At 40.9% G+C, this 17,610-nt stretch overlaps 1 protein-coding gene across 4 annotated transcripts in view; it reads right to left on the reverse strand.

The window, feature by feature from the left end:
• stx18 (syntaxin 18) overlaps nucleotides 1–17,610 on the reverse strand; it is a 189,104-nt gene that overhangs the window by 17,504 nt on the left and 153,990 nt on the right. For all 4 annotated transcript variants that reach the window (XM_086007820.1, XM_086007828.1, XM_086007837.1 and 1 more), the window contains 5 exons: nucleotides 16,527–16,642; nucleotides 15,172–15,249; nucleotides 10,935–11,001; nucleotides 6,909–7,024; nucleotides 2,983–3,068 (listed from right to left, as the gene is read on the reverse strand). In XM_086007820.1, the coding sequence (XP_085863946.1) occupies nucleotides 2,983–3,068; nucleotides 6,909–7,024; nucleotides 10,935–11,001; nucleotides 15,172–15,249; nucleotides 16,527–16,642 (463 nt within the window). The remainder of the gene's footprint in view (nucleotides 1–2,982; nucleotides 3,069–6,908; nucleotides 7,025–10,934; nucleotides 11,002–15,171; nucleotides 15,250–16,526; nucleotides 16,643–17,610) is intronic.

Raw genomic sequence — 17,610 nt, forward strand, 5'->3', positions numbered from 1 at the left:
AACTGTCTCAGATTTTAAATTCGGCAGTAGGAGCTTATACTAAATTCAATAGATGAGAGAGAAGGTTGCCATTTTAAATATCACAGCACTGGAGGAACAGATCGAAGCAACAGCTGATAGGAATCTACAGATATTGCTGGGCCCACTGACTTTGGGAATATTGCTCCAACAGGAGGGAAACTAGCAAGAAACTAGCTAAGTGAGGCTGTGACCTGCATACAAAATTACTCCCATATTTTTGGTCCCAAATAGTTACATCAATCTCCAGTTTTATACACGAGCATACTGTGTAAGTGTAAATATTAGTGTCAGCCTTGGCTCAGTAGTAGCACTCTTGCCTATGAGTCAGAAGGTTGTGGTTTTAAGCCCTACTCTAGAGATTTGCCTTGAATGCACATAGTTGAGCTGACACTTCAGTGGGGTATTGAGGGAGTGCTGCACTGCTGGAGGTGTTGTCTTCCAGATCAGACATTAAATTGAGGTACCATTTGCCCTCACAGATGAAAGATCCCCTGGTTTGAAGAAGAGCAGGGGAATTCTCCTGGCGTCCTGGCCAATATTTATACCTCAATTAACATCACAAAGCAGATTATTTGGTCATTTATCTCACTGCTTTTTTTTTTAACGATCTTGCTGTATGCAAATTGGCTGCTGTGTTTCCCTACATTGCATCAGTACTTCAAAAGTACTTTTGCCTGAGAAGTGCTTTTGGATGTCCTGAGGTTGTGAAAGGTGACATACAAATGCAAGTTCTTTCTTGTATTGTTTCATCTGTTAAAACTTTCAAAGTGTACTTTGGTTCATTTTATTTTACTATTTGAAGTCCTAGCCCAGAAGATATATTTCTGAATCCAAGTAACACTAATAAACAACAACAACAACTTGTATTTATATAGTGCCTTTAATGTAGTAAAACGTCCCAAGGCGCTGCACAGGAGTATTTTAAGACAAAAAATTTGACACCGAGCCACATAAGGATAAATAAGGGTAGGAAGAGGTAAGTTTTAAGGAGCATTTTAAAGGAGGAAAGAGAGGTAGCGAGGTGGAGAGGTTTAGGCAGGGAATTCCAGAGCTTAGGGCCTAGGCAACAGAAGGCACGGCCACCAATGGTTGAGTGATTATAATCAGAGATGTTCAAGAGGGCAGAATTAAAGAAGCGCAGATATCTCTTGGGGGGAGGGGGGGGGGGGGTTGTGGGGCTGAAGGAGATTACAGAGATAGGGAGGGGCGAGGCCATAGAGGGATTTGAAAACGAGGCGCTGCTTAACCGGGAGCCAATGTAGGTCAGCGAGCACAGGGGAGATGGGCAAACGGGACTTGGTGCGAGTTAGGACACGGGCAGCCGAGTTTTGGATGACCTCAAGTTTACGTAGGGTGGAATGTGGGAGGCCAGCCAGGAGTGCGTTGGAATAGTCAAGTCTAGAGGTAACAAGGGCATGGATGAGGGTTTCAGCAGCGGATGAGGTGAGGCAAGGGCGGAGACGGGCGATGTTACAGAGGTGGAAGTAGGCGGTCTTTGTTATGCTGCGGATATGTGGTTGGAAGCTCATTTCAGGGTCAAATATGATACCAAGGTTGCGAACAGTGTGGTTCAGCCTCAGACAGATGTTAGGGAGAGGGATGGAGTCAGTGGCTAGGGAACAGAGTTTGTGGTGGGGACCAAAAACAATGGCTTCGATTTTCCCAATATTTAACTGGGGGAAATTTTTGCTCATCTAGAACTGTATGTCGGACAAGCAGTCTGACAATTTAGACACCATGGAGGGGTTGAGAGAAGAGGCAGCGAGGTAGAGCTGGGTGTCGTCAGCGTACATGTGGAAACTGACGCTGTGTTTTCGGATGATGTCGCCGAGGGGCAACATGTAGATGAGAAATAGGAGGGGGCCAAGGATAGATCCTCGGGGGACACCAGAGTTAACGATGCGGGAGCGGGAAGAGAAGCCTTTGCAGGTGATTCTCTGATAGATAAGAATGGAACCAGGCGAGTGCAGTCCCACCCAGCTGGACGACGGTGGCGAGGCGTTGGAGAAGGATGGAGTGGTCAACTGTGTCAAAGGCTGCAGACAAGTCAAGACGAGGAGGGATAGTTTACCTTTGTCACAGTCACAAAGGGTGCCATTTGTGACTTTGAGAGCCGTTTCGGTACTGTGACAGGGGGCAGAAACCTGATTGAAGGGATTCAAACATGGAGTTGCTGAAACCTATAAAAGTTACTGACAATCCATTTTCTGTCACATTGACTACCTGGGAAAGGAATCTTTATTATAACATGTGCCCACTGTACCTTACCTTACACAAATTCATTCAGCACTTTTGTGTCATTTGTGACATACATTGCAATGTTATAAATCCATCCTGCAGTGCTGGTCACTAGAATTACTTACAATCTAAACATAATAAAAAAAAACAAACGGGCGTATATGTGTGTGTAAAATGCAACATCTTGTTAATATACATAGTGTAGATAATGATGAATCTGGCCTTTATTGTTTTCTTTTGTCTAACGTTAGATTTCCTACTGCAGCTATGGCATCCTTGAAAGACGTTGAACCTCAAACCTTCACACAGTAATGTGATCATCCCATCCCAGCCTTTAGCCGTGCCTTAAGAAGGCAGCAAAAGAGACGCCAACCAACAGCAAGAACACAAACATAACACAGTAAATGAGCATGATAGTTCAGAAAAACAAACAAAGGGTAGGCTGAGAGGGTATGTGAAGGTTAAACTTCTTTGAAGGAATGAGGACCATAAATCAGTGTTAATGCTCCTCATTGACCAGTCACTGAAATACAGAAAAGTTAGCATGATACAATTTACTATCTGTTACCTATAAAGAAACCATCTGGCACATTCCTGGGATCAGAGACTGTAGCTGAAATAATTCTAAAATAAATATTTGGCGTTGAACAAGTTACGATAACCACAACCCATGAACTTAGCTAAAGTAGATTAGCATTAATTATACTGAAGAACGGAAGTTACCATTTGAATTTCTTCGGGTGAAAGCTCATCATCTTTTGCATCCTCCCAAAGACCCAAATTATCCTGTACCTCTGGAAAGCTTTTATCTGTGAGGAAAGAAAACACTGTAAAATAATTTTAACACTGATATTATGCATTTTTATCATAGATGCATTTACGGGAATCATAGATGCATTGAAGGGGGCGCTAGATACGTAATCCATACCGCCACTTCCCACTTAATTCCATGAGCTTCCATCTTCTTAATAAGCCTCCTGTGTGGCAACTTGTTGAATGCCTTCTGAAAGTCCATATCTACATCTACTGCACTACCTTGATCAACCTTCTCTGTTACCTCAAAGAATTCAATCAAGTTAGTCAGACACGATTTGCCTTTAACGAATCCATGCTGGTGCTCCTTGATTAACCCATGCCTTTCCAAATGAAAGTTTGTCCCCGATAATGGCTTCCAATAACTTTCCCACCACCAATAGGAGGAAATTGGCTAGTGAGTATCAATTGAACAGGACAGATTTAAATTATGGTGACAGCAAAAAGCCAATGTAAACCCTTTCCAGGGTGAAAAGGTACAATAATTGACTGTTGACTGTTTTATGGGAAATTAAAGGCACAGCAAAATGTGATTGTTTGAAATCACCAAATGTAAAAATAATTAACGCCAAGCATACCTCTCGTGGCTAGATGACGAGGAAGAGGAAGAGCAGTGAAATGAGTGAAGATAATCAAATGATGAAGATGACCAAATGATGCAGCAATGATAAGTTCAGAAGAATTATGAAGGGTTCCTCATAAATAGAACAGACTAAACTTTTTCACTTCCCATCTTCTGGTGAAAAATTGTGTGTCTGCAGTGAATGTTGTACCTTTTGTGAATGTTAATTATCTTCGTCATTTGTTAAATCTCGTTTATTTCCTTTCAAATTGGTTATTTTCTGCTTCTGTTATGAACTATATTGCAGAAAACCCTTCTCTCTCCAAAAATGATATGTTCAACCACAATTTGGAAAAAAAAAACCTACCCAGCTCACATTTAAATAGTGCATTTAACGTTATAAAAAAAAGGCCCGGCATCTCTCAGAAGCATAATCGGATAAAAATTGACACCGAGCCAAAGGCAAAATTAGGAGGGGTGACTTATAGCTTGGTCAAAGCGATTGATTTTTTAGAAGGGTCTTAAAGGGAGGAGAGGCAGAGATTTAGGGAGGGAATTCCAGAGTTTAGGACATAGACAGCTAAAGACACTACCACCGATGGTGGGGTGAAGGGAAAGGAGGATGAGCAAGAGGCTAGAGTTAAAGGAAACACAGAGTTCGCCGAGGATTGTAGGGCTAGAGGAGGTTACATAGATAGGGATGGGCAAGGCTATGAAGGGAATTGACCATGAGGATGAGAATTTTACATTGGAGGCTTTGAGGGTCTAGGAGCCAATTTAGGTCAGCTAGCACAGGGGTGATGGGCGAGCAGGACTTGGATAAGAGCATGAGAGTGTTGGATGAGCTGAAGTTTATGATGGGTGGAGGATGGGAGGCTGGCCAAGAGACCACAGATGAGTCTGGAGGTGAAAAATGCATGGATGAGGGTTTTGGCAACTGATGGGCAGAGGTAGGGTGGAGATGTTTGGAGCTGGAAGTAGCGGTCTTTGTGATGGAGTGGCTATGGGGTCGGAAGCTCAGCTTAAGGCCAAATAGGATGCCACGGTTGCGTTTGGTTCAGCCGGAGATACTGGTCAGGAGGGAAATGGAATCGATGGAGACGGTACGGAGTTTGTGGCAGGAGCCGAAGACCATGGCTTTGGTCTTCCCAATGTTTAATTTGAGTAACTTGCGGCTCATCCAGTACTGGATATCAGACAAGCAGGCTGACAACACAGAGGCGGTGGAGGCATCAAGGTCGGTGGTGAAAGGGAAACCATGTTTAAAATCCAAACTGTAATATTTATATTGCAGGTACTTCCATTTAATGGAAAGCAAGAAACTTATGATATTTTGAGCAGATCTGTAAACAGACTTCAATCTATCCATTGCTCCAACTATTCTATCATTATAACCAATATAAATTTATCTCCACCAAAACAATGAGATTCTCCGCTCTCTGGACTTGAGGACAGCCTCAAGTGTTCTTCCAATCACTCAGGATATATGTTTCCAAGCAAACCATTGTGCTATGCTGTCTCTTCAATCAGTCTTACTCCATCTTTTCTTAGACATTTTGAGCCTAATTATCTCCTCTGACTTCAAAATAGAACTTCCACATCTCCTTCGCTAAAGTTACCTTAAAGCAGCTCAGTTTTCTTTCCCATGCTAAACATTTCTACTCACTCAACAACTCCCCAATCTCTACAAAGCCCAAGACCACCAGGACCTAAGCACTGTCCGATATCTCGGGAGACTCTTCTAAAGTATCGTACTTTTGTAGAGCTCTTCAACCGATAGATGAATCTTCTCCCACTTCTAGCTTCCAAACTCTTGATTTTATTAAGACCACTATGGCCTATGCTCCTCTGAATTTTCTGTTTGCTCCTTTTAAGTTTCAAATGCACCATCCCAAAAGCCATTCCTACTCTGTACACCATCACTGTGTTGAAATAAAGTTTCATCAATCACCTACTCTAACTGATTCTTTCAAATCTGTGAAACTTATCTTCCTTCCTCCTATAATATACATCCATTGAAAACCAAAGTTTAGCATTATCTAATCACAACTTTCTGTTTTACCTTGCTTCTTCTTTTATTCTTTTCAATCTATCCAGCGGTTAGTCTTTGCTTCTTAAAAAATGGATGCTATCTGATCATCTTGGACTACTGACTAAGCTTTGCTTTCCCACCTGAAGTCTTGAACTAGTCCATCCTAAGGCTTGTTTAGTTGACTTGAATAAAGATGTGATAAAATACTATTTTAATGGAACGGAAGGTACTGAGATTGAATATTCTGCTTTCTGATCTAACTGGAATTAGCAACTGCTTTTACCAATGATCATGGAGTTGCTGGATTCTTGTACAAGATTGATCCATTAACTCAGCAACACTGCTGTATCAACAGCAAACAGACCTGAAATCACTTTTCTTTGACCCTATTTTATGATTGATGTCATGCCAGGTAGCCTTGAATTCCAGAATGCTATGCCAATTTCGTTGGATAAACAGGCGTGTATTGCTAATTTTTCTTTGATGTGAACTTTGAAGTATGCTAGCAATGAAATTCCATGAAGATGACAAGACATTGCCTATCAAGCAACTGAATTGTAGCAGGAAGATTATTTTGTCAGTATCATCGACATTAGCTAACATCATAAATTTGTGTACTTCCAATATTTCTTCCAATTATCTTGCCAATTTCAAAAATATCAAAGATACTTATTTTAACAAAGCAAAATTTGTCTCCTTCAAACAGACTAATCTGTACAATTCACCCACATGATCTCCCTTTCAGTATAAGTGCCCCCCAAATGTCACACACCTGTTCCCACAATTTAAATGATAGGGCAGTCTATTCTGATTAACCTCAAACTAATTGTGTAAATGGGAGCTAAGTAGTACATGAATGTTATCTGCACAAGTATAAAAATAGACTCTACATTTTGTATAAATGGCAGCCATCTTACAATTATTCATGAAAAGTGGACAAGTTGGTAACTAAAGCACTTCTTTTCTCTTATTCCTCTACTTAATACTGCATAGCATAAAACAAACCTTTAAATGCTGTGCATCATATAAGTAGTTAAGATAAAGTTTATGATTCTACTAGTTTTAGCTACAGATTATTTGGTAAATTCAGTCCTCTGTTACTTCAAGCTTCTAACATATGTTGTGTCCATTTTCCACCAATAACTATTAATACATTTTCAGTACATAAGAAAATGACGAGGCCTCAACCTTCCTATCATCACAAACCATCATATGCAGTTCACAACATTTACTGTTACAAACCATTGCTTTCATCTTTTAAGACTAGCTGCTCTGAATTTTCAGGCTTGTTGGGAGGAATCCTCTCTGAAGATGAAACGAACGTCTTCTTGCTATGCTGTTCAGGCTCAAGTCTTGACCTATGAAAAATAAATCTGTCAGAACAGTGTGCAACAACAGATTAGAATTTCTCAGCCCAATATTTCCTGATTCACAAGATCAGAACTTAGAGTTAAGATGGCTTCTGAGGGTCAAAGGTAAAATAATATTAAGGTTTCCACAAATAGACTCAATTTATCTAATTTATAATAATCATGCCACCTTTAATATTCCTATACCTCAGAGACTATCTTCACTTCTTGTTATGATGCTATGATTAAAATAAATGATATCTGAAATGCAATTATTAATGATCAGTATGGCTCAGCTCAAACTACCGTAGCAACTGAGCCATCTGTGTAGTTTTACACATTTTAATTCATGATTAATTATTTCATTTAATTTGTTTCTTCTGTTCACATTCCACTTCTGTATTTGTTACATTTATTAGCCACTTTCAAATCCAGTCCTTGCCTCAATAGATTTTGAGACTTATTTTTCAGCTGTCACTTTCATTTGCTCCCTAGATTACACATAAAATAAATACTCATTTTCCTTCCACCTCTCTGGACTACACAATCCTCTTGCTTGTCTGAATATGCTGGTTCAGTTTGCTATATCAATCCTGCTTATGTGGAGCTAAATATTTAGCTAAAACTAGATCTCAACCACAAAACTTTATAAAAACACTGCGGAGATCTTGGGAGTACTTTAGAAACATTGGCCACGGCCTCAAATGGAACATTGGGTAATGTACGAGATGTCAAAACCAAATTCAAAAATACAAAAGTATCAGGAAAATTAACATATCTTCTGCTTTTTTTTTTAAGCATGTGAACTAAAGACAGAAAATAGACACACAACAAAAAGAGACAGTGATTTTACAGTTAATTACAAAAACTCTCAGAGCACCAAACCCCACTAATTATTCACCCAAAAGGCATTACATATTAATTCTCAATATGGACCTAAATCAGAACTGAACACTCACAGGCATAATTACAACAGTTCTATCTGCAGTGAAATTGGCCCAACTGTCAAAAGTATCGAGCGGCTATAAATCCAACTGCAGCACAAGTTCTAATCAAAACATTACGACAAATTGATCTCAATGGTCAATTTGCACAAGATTGCAATGGAGGCATCATAAACAAGTTGGTCTTAAATTCTCAGTCATTTCTATTAAGGGAGATCTATTAGAAGTGCTCAAAATAATGAAAGGGTTTCAGAGGGTAACTGGTGAAAAATTATTCCTACTGGCCAGTGAATCAGTATGTGGGGCCTAAATTTAGGATTAATACTGGAAGCATAATGGGAGAGGTTAGAAGAATCACAACATTTAAGGTTGAATTAGATAAACATGAAGAAGGGGCAGGTTTAGGGGGATAAGATTATAACAAAAATAAATCTTGGGCTCAAAAGTTGGTACGGTTAAAGAAACCTTTGCTTACCCGTGGCATAGTGAAAATTCAATAGGAGGGGAAGAAACAAGTTATATGGAAAATGATGCATAGTTTCCATGAAACACTTTCAAGGCAGTTTTAATCAGCCTGAGGGTTTGCACTTGTAATAGTCGGTAGGAATGGGGTGGTTTCAATGCATTTCCTGACACTGTGATGCACAATGGATATTCTGGAAGCATTCCCCATTGATACTGTAACCGGCACAGCAGTACTATGACAGAACATCACCCTGGGTGGTTCTTCATGAAAGCTGAAGTGGAGTGCAATTTTGCAGTTCTAAGCTACAATTCTCATGCTGAATTAACACTGCTGCAGACAGCAATTTAGGCAATAATCACAGTATAAGTGTGTAAGTAGTTTCTCAGCCTGGGACCATGCTTTGTTAAACACTTTTACATACTCATAATTATACATGGGTAGTTATTTTCAGGATTCGCCATTCTGAGGATTCAACCTGTCCAGCTGTATTAATTTTTTTTTATAAAGCTATGACTTCGGCAGATTTTGTGAGCAGGTGGGGGGTGGATGGGAATGAGTTTTGGCGGGAAACCAGGAAGTCCGGGTTTCCCCGCACACTGTGCAGTTTTATCACAGCGTGTCTTTTTATCCCAGCTGGTTCCACATCCGGAAGCCAGCCTGGTTGACAGGCTTGGCTCCCTATCGGGCGGGGAAAATAGAAACATAGAAGATAGGAGTAGGAGTAGGACATTCGGCCCCTCGAGCCCACTCCGCCATTTAATGAGATCATGGCTGATCATCCAAATTCAGTACCCTGTCCCTGCTTTCTCCCCATAGCCCTTGGTCCCTTTAACCTTAATAAATATATCTAACTCCTTCTTGAATATATTTAATGAATTGGCCTCAACTGCCCTGTGTGGCAGAGAATTGCACAAGTTCACCACTCTCTGGGTGAAGAAATTCCTCATCTCAGTCCTAAATGGCTTACCCCTTATCCTTAGACTGTGACCCCTGGTTCTGGACTCCCCCGCCATCGGGAACATCCTTCCTGCATCTAGTCTGTCTAGTCCTGTTAGAATTTTATAAGTTTCAATGAGCTCCCCTCTCGTTCTTCTAAACGCTAGCGAATATAAGCCTAATCGACCCAATCTCTCCTCATACGTCATTCCTGCCATCCCAGGTATCAGTCTGGTGAATCTTCGCTGCACTCTCTCCATGGCAAGAACATCCTTCCTCAGATAAGGCAACCAAAACTGCATACAATACTCAAGGTGTGGTCTCAACAAGGCCCTGTACAACTGCAGCAAGACATCCTTGCTCCTGTACTCAAATCCTCTCGTTATGAAGGCCAACATACCATTTGCCTTCTTAACCACCTGCTGCACCTGCATGCTTACCTTCAGCGACTGATGCACAAGGACACCCAGGTCTCGTTGCACTTCCCCTTTTCCCAATCTATTGCCGTTCACACTGGAGAAGGCCGTAGCCCAGCAGCAGGTAGGGAGGCTGCAGCTGGGTTAGTGGTAGCGTTTGGATGAGGGGGTCGCCGATCCTCGGGGCGGGCGGGGGGCTCCGATGGCGGGCAGGAAAGAAGGTAAGCTTAGTGGGCTGAGCAGAAGCACTCAAGCTCCTCCTGGCCCACAAGCAGCGCTGTAAAGGCACTTACCTTTCCACAAAGCAGTCCTCACCTCCCTTTAGCTGCCGGGCCGGTCAGGTTTAAACATGGAAGATAGGTTAAATCTGTGGTACGCAGTCTTGTTATAATATTTAAATAACCAACCCGCCTACTGGGAGCAAGTTGGCTGCCCCCACCCCCCCGCCCCCCGCCTTGACTCCGTTAAAACCGGAAGTGGGTGGGTTTGAGATTTTTCAAATTTTCACATCTCATCCAACCCAAACCCACCCGTTTTTGGGGATTAAAATTCCTATAATCACTATTGTAAACTATGAAGTTTTACTGCTAGTTGGGGAGCCCTCTACAGATGCTGTCTTGCTGGTCAAGAATGCAAAGAATAGCCCACAGATTACTTGCTCTCCAAATTTTCCCTCCCTCACTCCATGTGGAGTAACATTTAGTTTGATCTCTGCTCAGTGTTCAGGCAACAAAGTGACAAAAGGAACTTGTCATATATGAATTCCCTGCCAGAAACTGCTTTTTTTAAATTGAAATTTAACTCAAATACTGTGCAACTGCAGAAACATGACTTTCATGGCACCACAACTGATAACTACCATACTGTTAAGAACATAAGAAATAGAAGCAGGTGTAGGCCATACGGCCCTTCGATAAGATCTTCGACCTCAACTCCACTTTCCCGCCCGATCCGATATCCCTCGATTCCCTTAGAGTCCCATCGATTTTAACAGTGAACGATCAAACGAAAACGGACAATATTGTTAGAACAGAGAATGCATGACATTACGGTGCTCTAATGGTGGTAGTTTGAACATTGCAGTCAATATATAGCTTCCCAAATTGCAGACTGTCTTTTAAAAGATAAAACTGAGCATTACATTTTATTGTACTCACAATCTTTTCTTATCCACCACTCGTTTGACTCGAATTGCCCTTTGTTCAGAGTACACTTTACATACATCTGCCAAATTACAAAAACAAGACCCATTAAACCTGAACAAAAAATGTAAATAGCAAGCTATTTGGTTAAATTTGCAACACCCAGCAACACAAGCATTTTATTGTTAATGAAGGGTTCAAATAGTACCACTTTGCCAAGTGCACACAAGCTCAAAGAATGGAAAAAATTAGAAATTATGTACAATGTATTACAATTTAAATTTCAGTGTTTCAAATTTTGATGACATAATAATTGGGAATGAGATTTCATTTTTTTGTGGATTTAAAACAGATGTTTCCCATTCCTGTGCAACTCCACTTTGTCACCCAAGAAGATGGGCATGACGGGCAAACCTCCAGCAACACTCTACAGCCAACATAAGAACATAAGAAACAGGAGCAGGAGTAGGCCATTCGGCCCTTCGAGCCAGCTCCGCCATTCAATGAGATCATGGCTGATCCTCTGCCTCAACTCCATTCACCTGCCCTATCACCATATGCCCTTACTAGTCAGAAATCTATCGACTTCTGTTTTGAATATACCCAATGACTGAGCCTCCACAGCCCTCTGGGGTAGAGAATTCCAAAGATTCACCACCCTCTGTGTGAAGACATTTCTTCTTATCTCAGTCCTGAATAGCCAGGTGTGTGAAAGTGGCCCAAGACTGCTGGACACGTGGAAGTGTCTGGTCTCCCTCCATAATTCCAACAATCAAAATCAAGATTCACCATGTCAGAAATAAAATAGTTTATCACCTAATTTTTGTACATTTAACAGTATATCACCTCATTTTTGTACATCTATCAAACTACCAAAATGAAAACTTCCTCGACATAAAATGTTTTATACTGTAAGACAAATTCAAAATGACAGAACTTTGTAAAGTAAAGGAGACTAGGGTTTGTAATCAGCATTAAGAGTTTGATCTTTCCCAACAAAGTTATGGGTTGGCTGTTCTGTCTAATTAGTTCAGCACTTACCTGTGGGAGGGGAGGGGTGAAAGTTGTGTTTCTGAGTCTCCATTCACACGAAGAGGCAATTTTACAGTATATACCTTCTGTTTTTAGAGCAAGTAAACTTGCATCCCAATAGCTAGTACAAATCCTTGGTGTTTCACCATATATTGGGGAATGAGGTGCTAAAATTCATTACATATCATGTCATCAACAATTAACCAAATGTTGCATTCTGCTTCTACAACCTGCAGTCAATGATATCTAAGTTCAATTCATAATCATTGATTGGGGCTCAATGGTTACTGTCAATCCTTGGTGGAAAGAAAATTAAAGTCATTACTGCACATTGCGAATTTTTGGGTGGGGGTGGTGAACACGAGTATGTTCCTAAAAGCTATTCTCATGAGTTCAGGGAATCTGGAGCCCCATTCCATCCAGGCAAATGCTTCTCAAAGGAGGGGAGATAGTTCCATTACACAGTTGAAGTATGTTCAATATACTACACTGAATCTGGCAATATCCCCTAAATGACATCCCTGTATAGAGATTATTATCTGTGTTAATGTCAACTAGCTTAAGGGCATGGCGTAAGAATTTTGCTTAGTATTTTATAATCACTGTTGAGGAGGGATATTGATTTGCAGTACATACATGAAGAAGATGTCTTGTGTTTTGATTTGATTATAACAGTTTTGAAAGTGTCTGGGAGAATATTAGCCTCCCGATTCCACAAGGGTCAGTGCTGGGATCACTGTTCACAATTTACATTAACGATTTAGACTTTGGAATCAAAAACACAATTTCTAAATTTGCGGATGACACCAAATTGATAGTCAATACTGAGGACGACTGCAACAAATTATAGGAGGACATTAATAAACTTGCAGAATGGGCATATAATTGGCAAATGAAGTTCAAATGAAGGTAAATGTGAGGTATTTTGGTAGGAAGAATAGGGAGGTCACATTACTTGGAAGGTACGAGTCTAGGTGGGGTAGAGGAACAAAGGGATCTCGGAGTACAAATACACAAATCACAAAGTTGCAAGGCCATAAAAAAAGCAAACCAAACACTAGGGTTTATTTCTAGAGGGATAGAATTGAAAAGTAGGGAAGTTATGCTAAACCTGTATTGAACCTTGGTTAGACCACACTTAAGAGTACTGTGTACAGTTCTGGTCGCCATATTATAAAAAGGATATAGAGGCACTGGAGAGGGTGCAGAGAAAATTTACAAGGATGATACCAGAAATGCGAGGGTATACCTATCAGGAAAGGATGAACAGGCTGGGTCTCTTTACTCCTGAAAAAAGGCTGAGGGGTGACCTAATAGAAGTCTTTAAAATTATGAAAGGTTTTGATAGAGAAGGTTTCTACCTTTGGGGAAGAGCATAAGTAGAGGCCATCAATATAAGATAGTCACCAAGAAATCCAATAGGGAATTCAGAATAAACTTCTTTACCCAAAGAGTGGTGAGAATGTGAACTCGCTACCACAGGGAGTGGTTGAAGCGAATAGTATAGAAGCATTTAAGGGGAGGCTAGACAAGCATATGAGGGAGAAGGGAATAGAGGGTTATGCTGATAGATTTAGATGAGGAAAGACGGGAGGAGGCTCGAGTGGAGCATAAACTTTGGCATGGACTGGTTGGGCCAAATGGCCTGTTTCTGTGTCGTATATCCTATGTAATCCAATAAACAATGGAGCAGTTTCAGCAACAATGGCATCAGTTCATGAATTAGAGCTCTATAGAATCTAGCAGGGCATCCGCTGGATCCTAGGTCTTTCCTAGATTGCAGCTCTTTTATTGGTCATTTGGGTCTCATTGGACAGAATGGGGTTTGGGGGAGTGGGGTGATGCAGTCAATGTTTGCGTTCTGCAGGTGTTGGGAAAGGTGTGATCTACTAGAAAGTCCCTAGCCTTCTGCTGAACGGTTTGGAATTCTGAGGTGTACAGCAAGACACAGGAGTCTGCCAATTTGCTACAGATTTCAGTGGAGCTGAAAGTATGTTTGCAACAGTTCTGCTCTGATTATTCATTATAGGATGTGCACAAGGAGCTTTCATGCCTTGTCACCTAATAATAGGATTTATAGACAAGGGGAAGCATTTCAGTCCTTCCAAAGTGCTAGAAACAGGCAATTTCCTCCTAGGACACAATCACTAAAGATACATATTTTGATATCCTTTGTTCTGGGTCAACTTCAAAGGGTACCAGGATTAGATCTTAGGAAGTGTATTCCTAGGACACTAGTCCTTCTGAAGTCCTGAGAGACATGTAGGAAGCTTCATGGGAAGAAAGAAAGCAAACCCCATGTAAAGTTTTTGCCAAACGACTATCTCAGGCCCAGTTTTGTTTCCGAGTGTTTATTACTTTCTATATTCAAGGAGGAATAGCATGTTCTGTATATAACTATAAATTTGCTATTTGTCTTTGCTTATCTATTTGTTAATAAATTTGTTCTGCAGTTTATAAACAAAGCTGTGGTCTGATGGACTCTTTATTCTATCATTTTATTTGCCCCTGCCTCCACCTATCTGCTACTGACGCCCTCAACCATTCCTTTGTTACCTCTACACTTGACTATTCCAATGCACTCCTGGCCGGCCTCCCTAGTTCTACCCTCCGTAAACTTGGTGATCCAAAACTTTACTGCCCGTGTCCTAACTCGCATCTAGTCCCACTCACCCATTTCCCCAGTGCTCTTTGACCTACATTGGCCCCTGGTTAAGCAATGCCTCGATTTAAAAATTCTCATCCTTGTTTTCAAATCCCTCCATTGCCTCACCCCTCCCTATTTCTAATCTCCTCCAGCCCTACATCCCCCCAAAATCTCTGTGCTCTTCCAATTCTGGCCTCTTGAACATCCCCAATTTTAATCGCTCCACCATTGGCGGCCGTGCCTTCAGCTGCCAAGACCCTAAGCTCTGGAATTCCCTCCCTAAACCTCTCTTTCCTCCTTTAAGACGCTCCTTAAAACCTATCTCTTGGTCCAAGCATCTGCCCTAATATCTCCTTATGTGGCTCAATGTCAAATTTTGTTTGATAAAGCCCCTGTGAAGTGCCTTAGGGAGTTTCACTATGTTAAAGGGGCTATATATAAATGCACGTTGTATTATTATCCTTTGTAAGCAATTTAATATGGTAATATTTTATGTAGCAAACATTTTTCTAGTGTTTCTTAAAGTCATGAAGCATTTCCCATGGTCCCAAACAAAATATCAATAAAAATTACTTTTCAGGTAAACTTCTAGCAAATCCAAGACACCTTTCCTGTGTTCCTTCACTTGGGGAGAAATCAAATTCTTGGTTGCTGTAATAGAAACAACAAGCCTTTAATGCACAATTATCCACAATTTTCTGTAATTTATTGTCACATTAAGTCAACAATAACCACATGGGCTAACTAGCTTATCATTGAAAAATCTAGCATTTAGTTTAGGAGACAGTTAACTGGAAGCATTAATTAGGGACTCCCAAATTTTTTATCTTATGCATAGAGGTTCTGACAGAAATCAGACACAACTTACCCTACTAAATTATTTCATATATTAAGCTTTTTCCATTGTACTGATATACAGGGTCAGCTTTAAAAACAGTCAATTCTATTTACAGAAGAGGGAATTAAACCAACATTTCTAAATGTCTGGGGGGGAGGGGGGGCATGGGAATGAGGAGGACTAAGGGAGTTCAAAGTGCTCCAGTTGTGGTCAGAAAGGACAGTTTGACCAGGGTGATCTCAGTGCAAATGATGCATTGCTAATTTTTTTTGAATGGAATTTGGTTCCGTCTACCTGACTCCAGAGAGAATTCATAATACAAGTCCTCCAGATTGAGAATGGGTTCTGGTCCTCCAAAAAAAAAACCACGAGAGGCCGATTTCCAGCATGTTGGCTAACTAGATTCAAAGATGGCTAGTGTGGCATGGCAAATAGAAAAAGGGGCACAGTGAGGCTTTCCTGAGGCTGGGGTAAAGCACAATGCTGGGCAGTATGGGGTGTTTTACCCCGATATGCATATGCAGGGAGTAAAGACTGGGAAACTCTGCGAGGTGTCAAGTTAGGATTTATTAATGTCATTTCTGGCTTTTCTCAGATTTCGGTTATTCTTACTTTCAATTTTAATTCCACTCTTCCCCTACCACCACCACTCCCCCATCACCCCCCACACTCCTCCCATACTAAACTATCAACTAAATAGCAATGGGGACTTGCTCTTGTTTCAAGAGCAGCAGCAGCAGAAGCACAACAGCCAAGAGTGACTAGAACACCAAGTCTGGTGTGAAAAAAAGGCTTTTTGCCCCTCAAGACATTTCTTTCACAAACCACCTACACTGCCCGGTCGTTCATTCTACCACACATACTTAACCACCCAAGGAAAAGTCTCGAAAAATGTCTTCATCCCCTTCCCTTTACATTTTTTAGGCAATCCAATAAAAGTAATAACCTATAAGAAGTTAATAATCAGTACTTGTTTTTAATATTTCTGAAAAAAAAGTTCTCAATCCCAGCTATACAAGAGTTCAGAGCTGCTTTGCTGGTTTTTCCAAAAGGCTTTGCAGAAGTTCAGACTCGCACTATTTGTCTTTACCTTCTGTCCTCAGCTGTTGGATGGCATCAGAGCATGCGCGCATAAAAATCTGGGCATCCTGATCAATCTGGTCACGTTCCGTGTCGGTCATGCTCGAATATTCGGACATTACAAAGCTGGGAAAAAAAGAAAACAAATAATGTTACAAGACTGGGATTAAAAAAGTGGGAAATAAAAGAACAGAAAATGCTGGAAACCCCTCAGCAGGTCAGGCAGCACCAGAGGAGAGAGGAAGGTAGGGTTAACATTTCTCTCTCCACAGATGCTGTCTGGCTTGTTGAGTGTTTCCAGCATTTTCTGTTTTTATTTCAGATTTCCAGAATCTGCAGTAATTTGCATTTCATTCAGTGAAAAATAAGAGGAAAAAAAAACTGGAACAGTTGGAAATCAGAGATCTGAAGAAAGGTTCCACCTGGAACATTAATTCGTCTTTACTCTCTACAGATACTGACTGACCTGCTCTGTATTCCCAGCAATTTTCTTTCTAATTCTGCTCCTATAGTGAAATAGGACTAACGGAACAAGATAACAGGGTCACTTAATGTACAGCGTAAATATCATGCTTAGCTTCTCAGTGAGGAGAGCTGTTGGATTAGAATAGCATCAAAAGACAACATATATAATTAAGTAAACCTATTGCACAAGACTCTAATAACCTTATTTTACAAATGATGACTAGTTATAATCAATGCCAATATTTGGTCACCTTTAATGACCCAATGAATATTATAAATCACCTACCACAAGAGGCATAGCTCACTTTTTGGCCAGAATCTTTACCTTGGAGTTGGGTTGCGTGCGTGCGGGCCGCGTAGCAGCGCGTTCTTCAGTGCGACTTTTACTTAATGGCCCCAATTAAAAGCAGTCATGTGTGTTTCCCAGTCCAACTAAATGGAGCGGGTCTGATGACGTCATCGATGACTCATTTCCAGCGCCGATATTTAAAGCAGCCTTGCACAGATCTCATTTGAAGGTTGATGTAGGAGTGTTCAAGGTGATTTCCAGGAGGTCTGAGAAGCGTTATAAAGCTGAAAAAAACCGTGGGTCATGGATACACAAAGGCGGAGGGCTGCATCAAGATTTA

The sequence above is a fragment of the Somniosus microcephalus genome, chromosome 2, assembly GCF_052327205.1.
Source record: "Somniosus microcephalus isolate GS21.2 chromosome 2, FLI_Smic_1.0, whole genome shotgun sequence".
Lineage (NCBI taxonomy): Eukaryota > Metazoa > Chordata > Chondrichthyes > Squaliformes > Somniosidae > Somniosus > Somniosus microcephalus.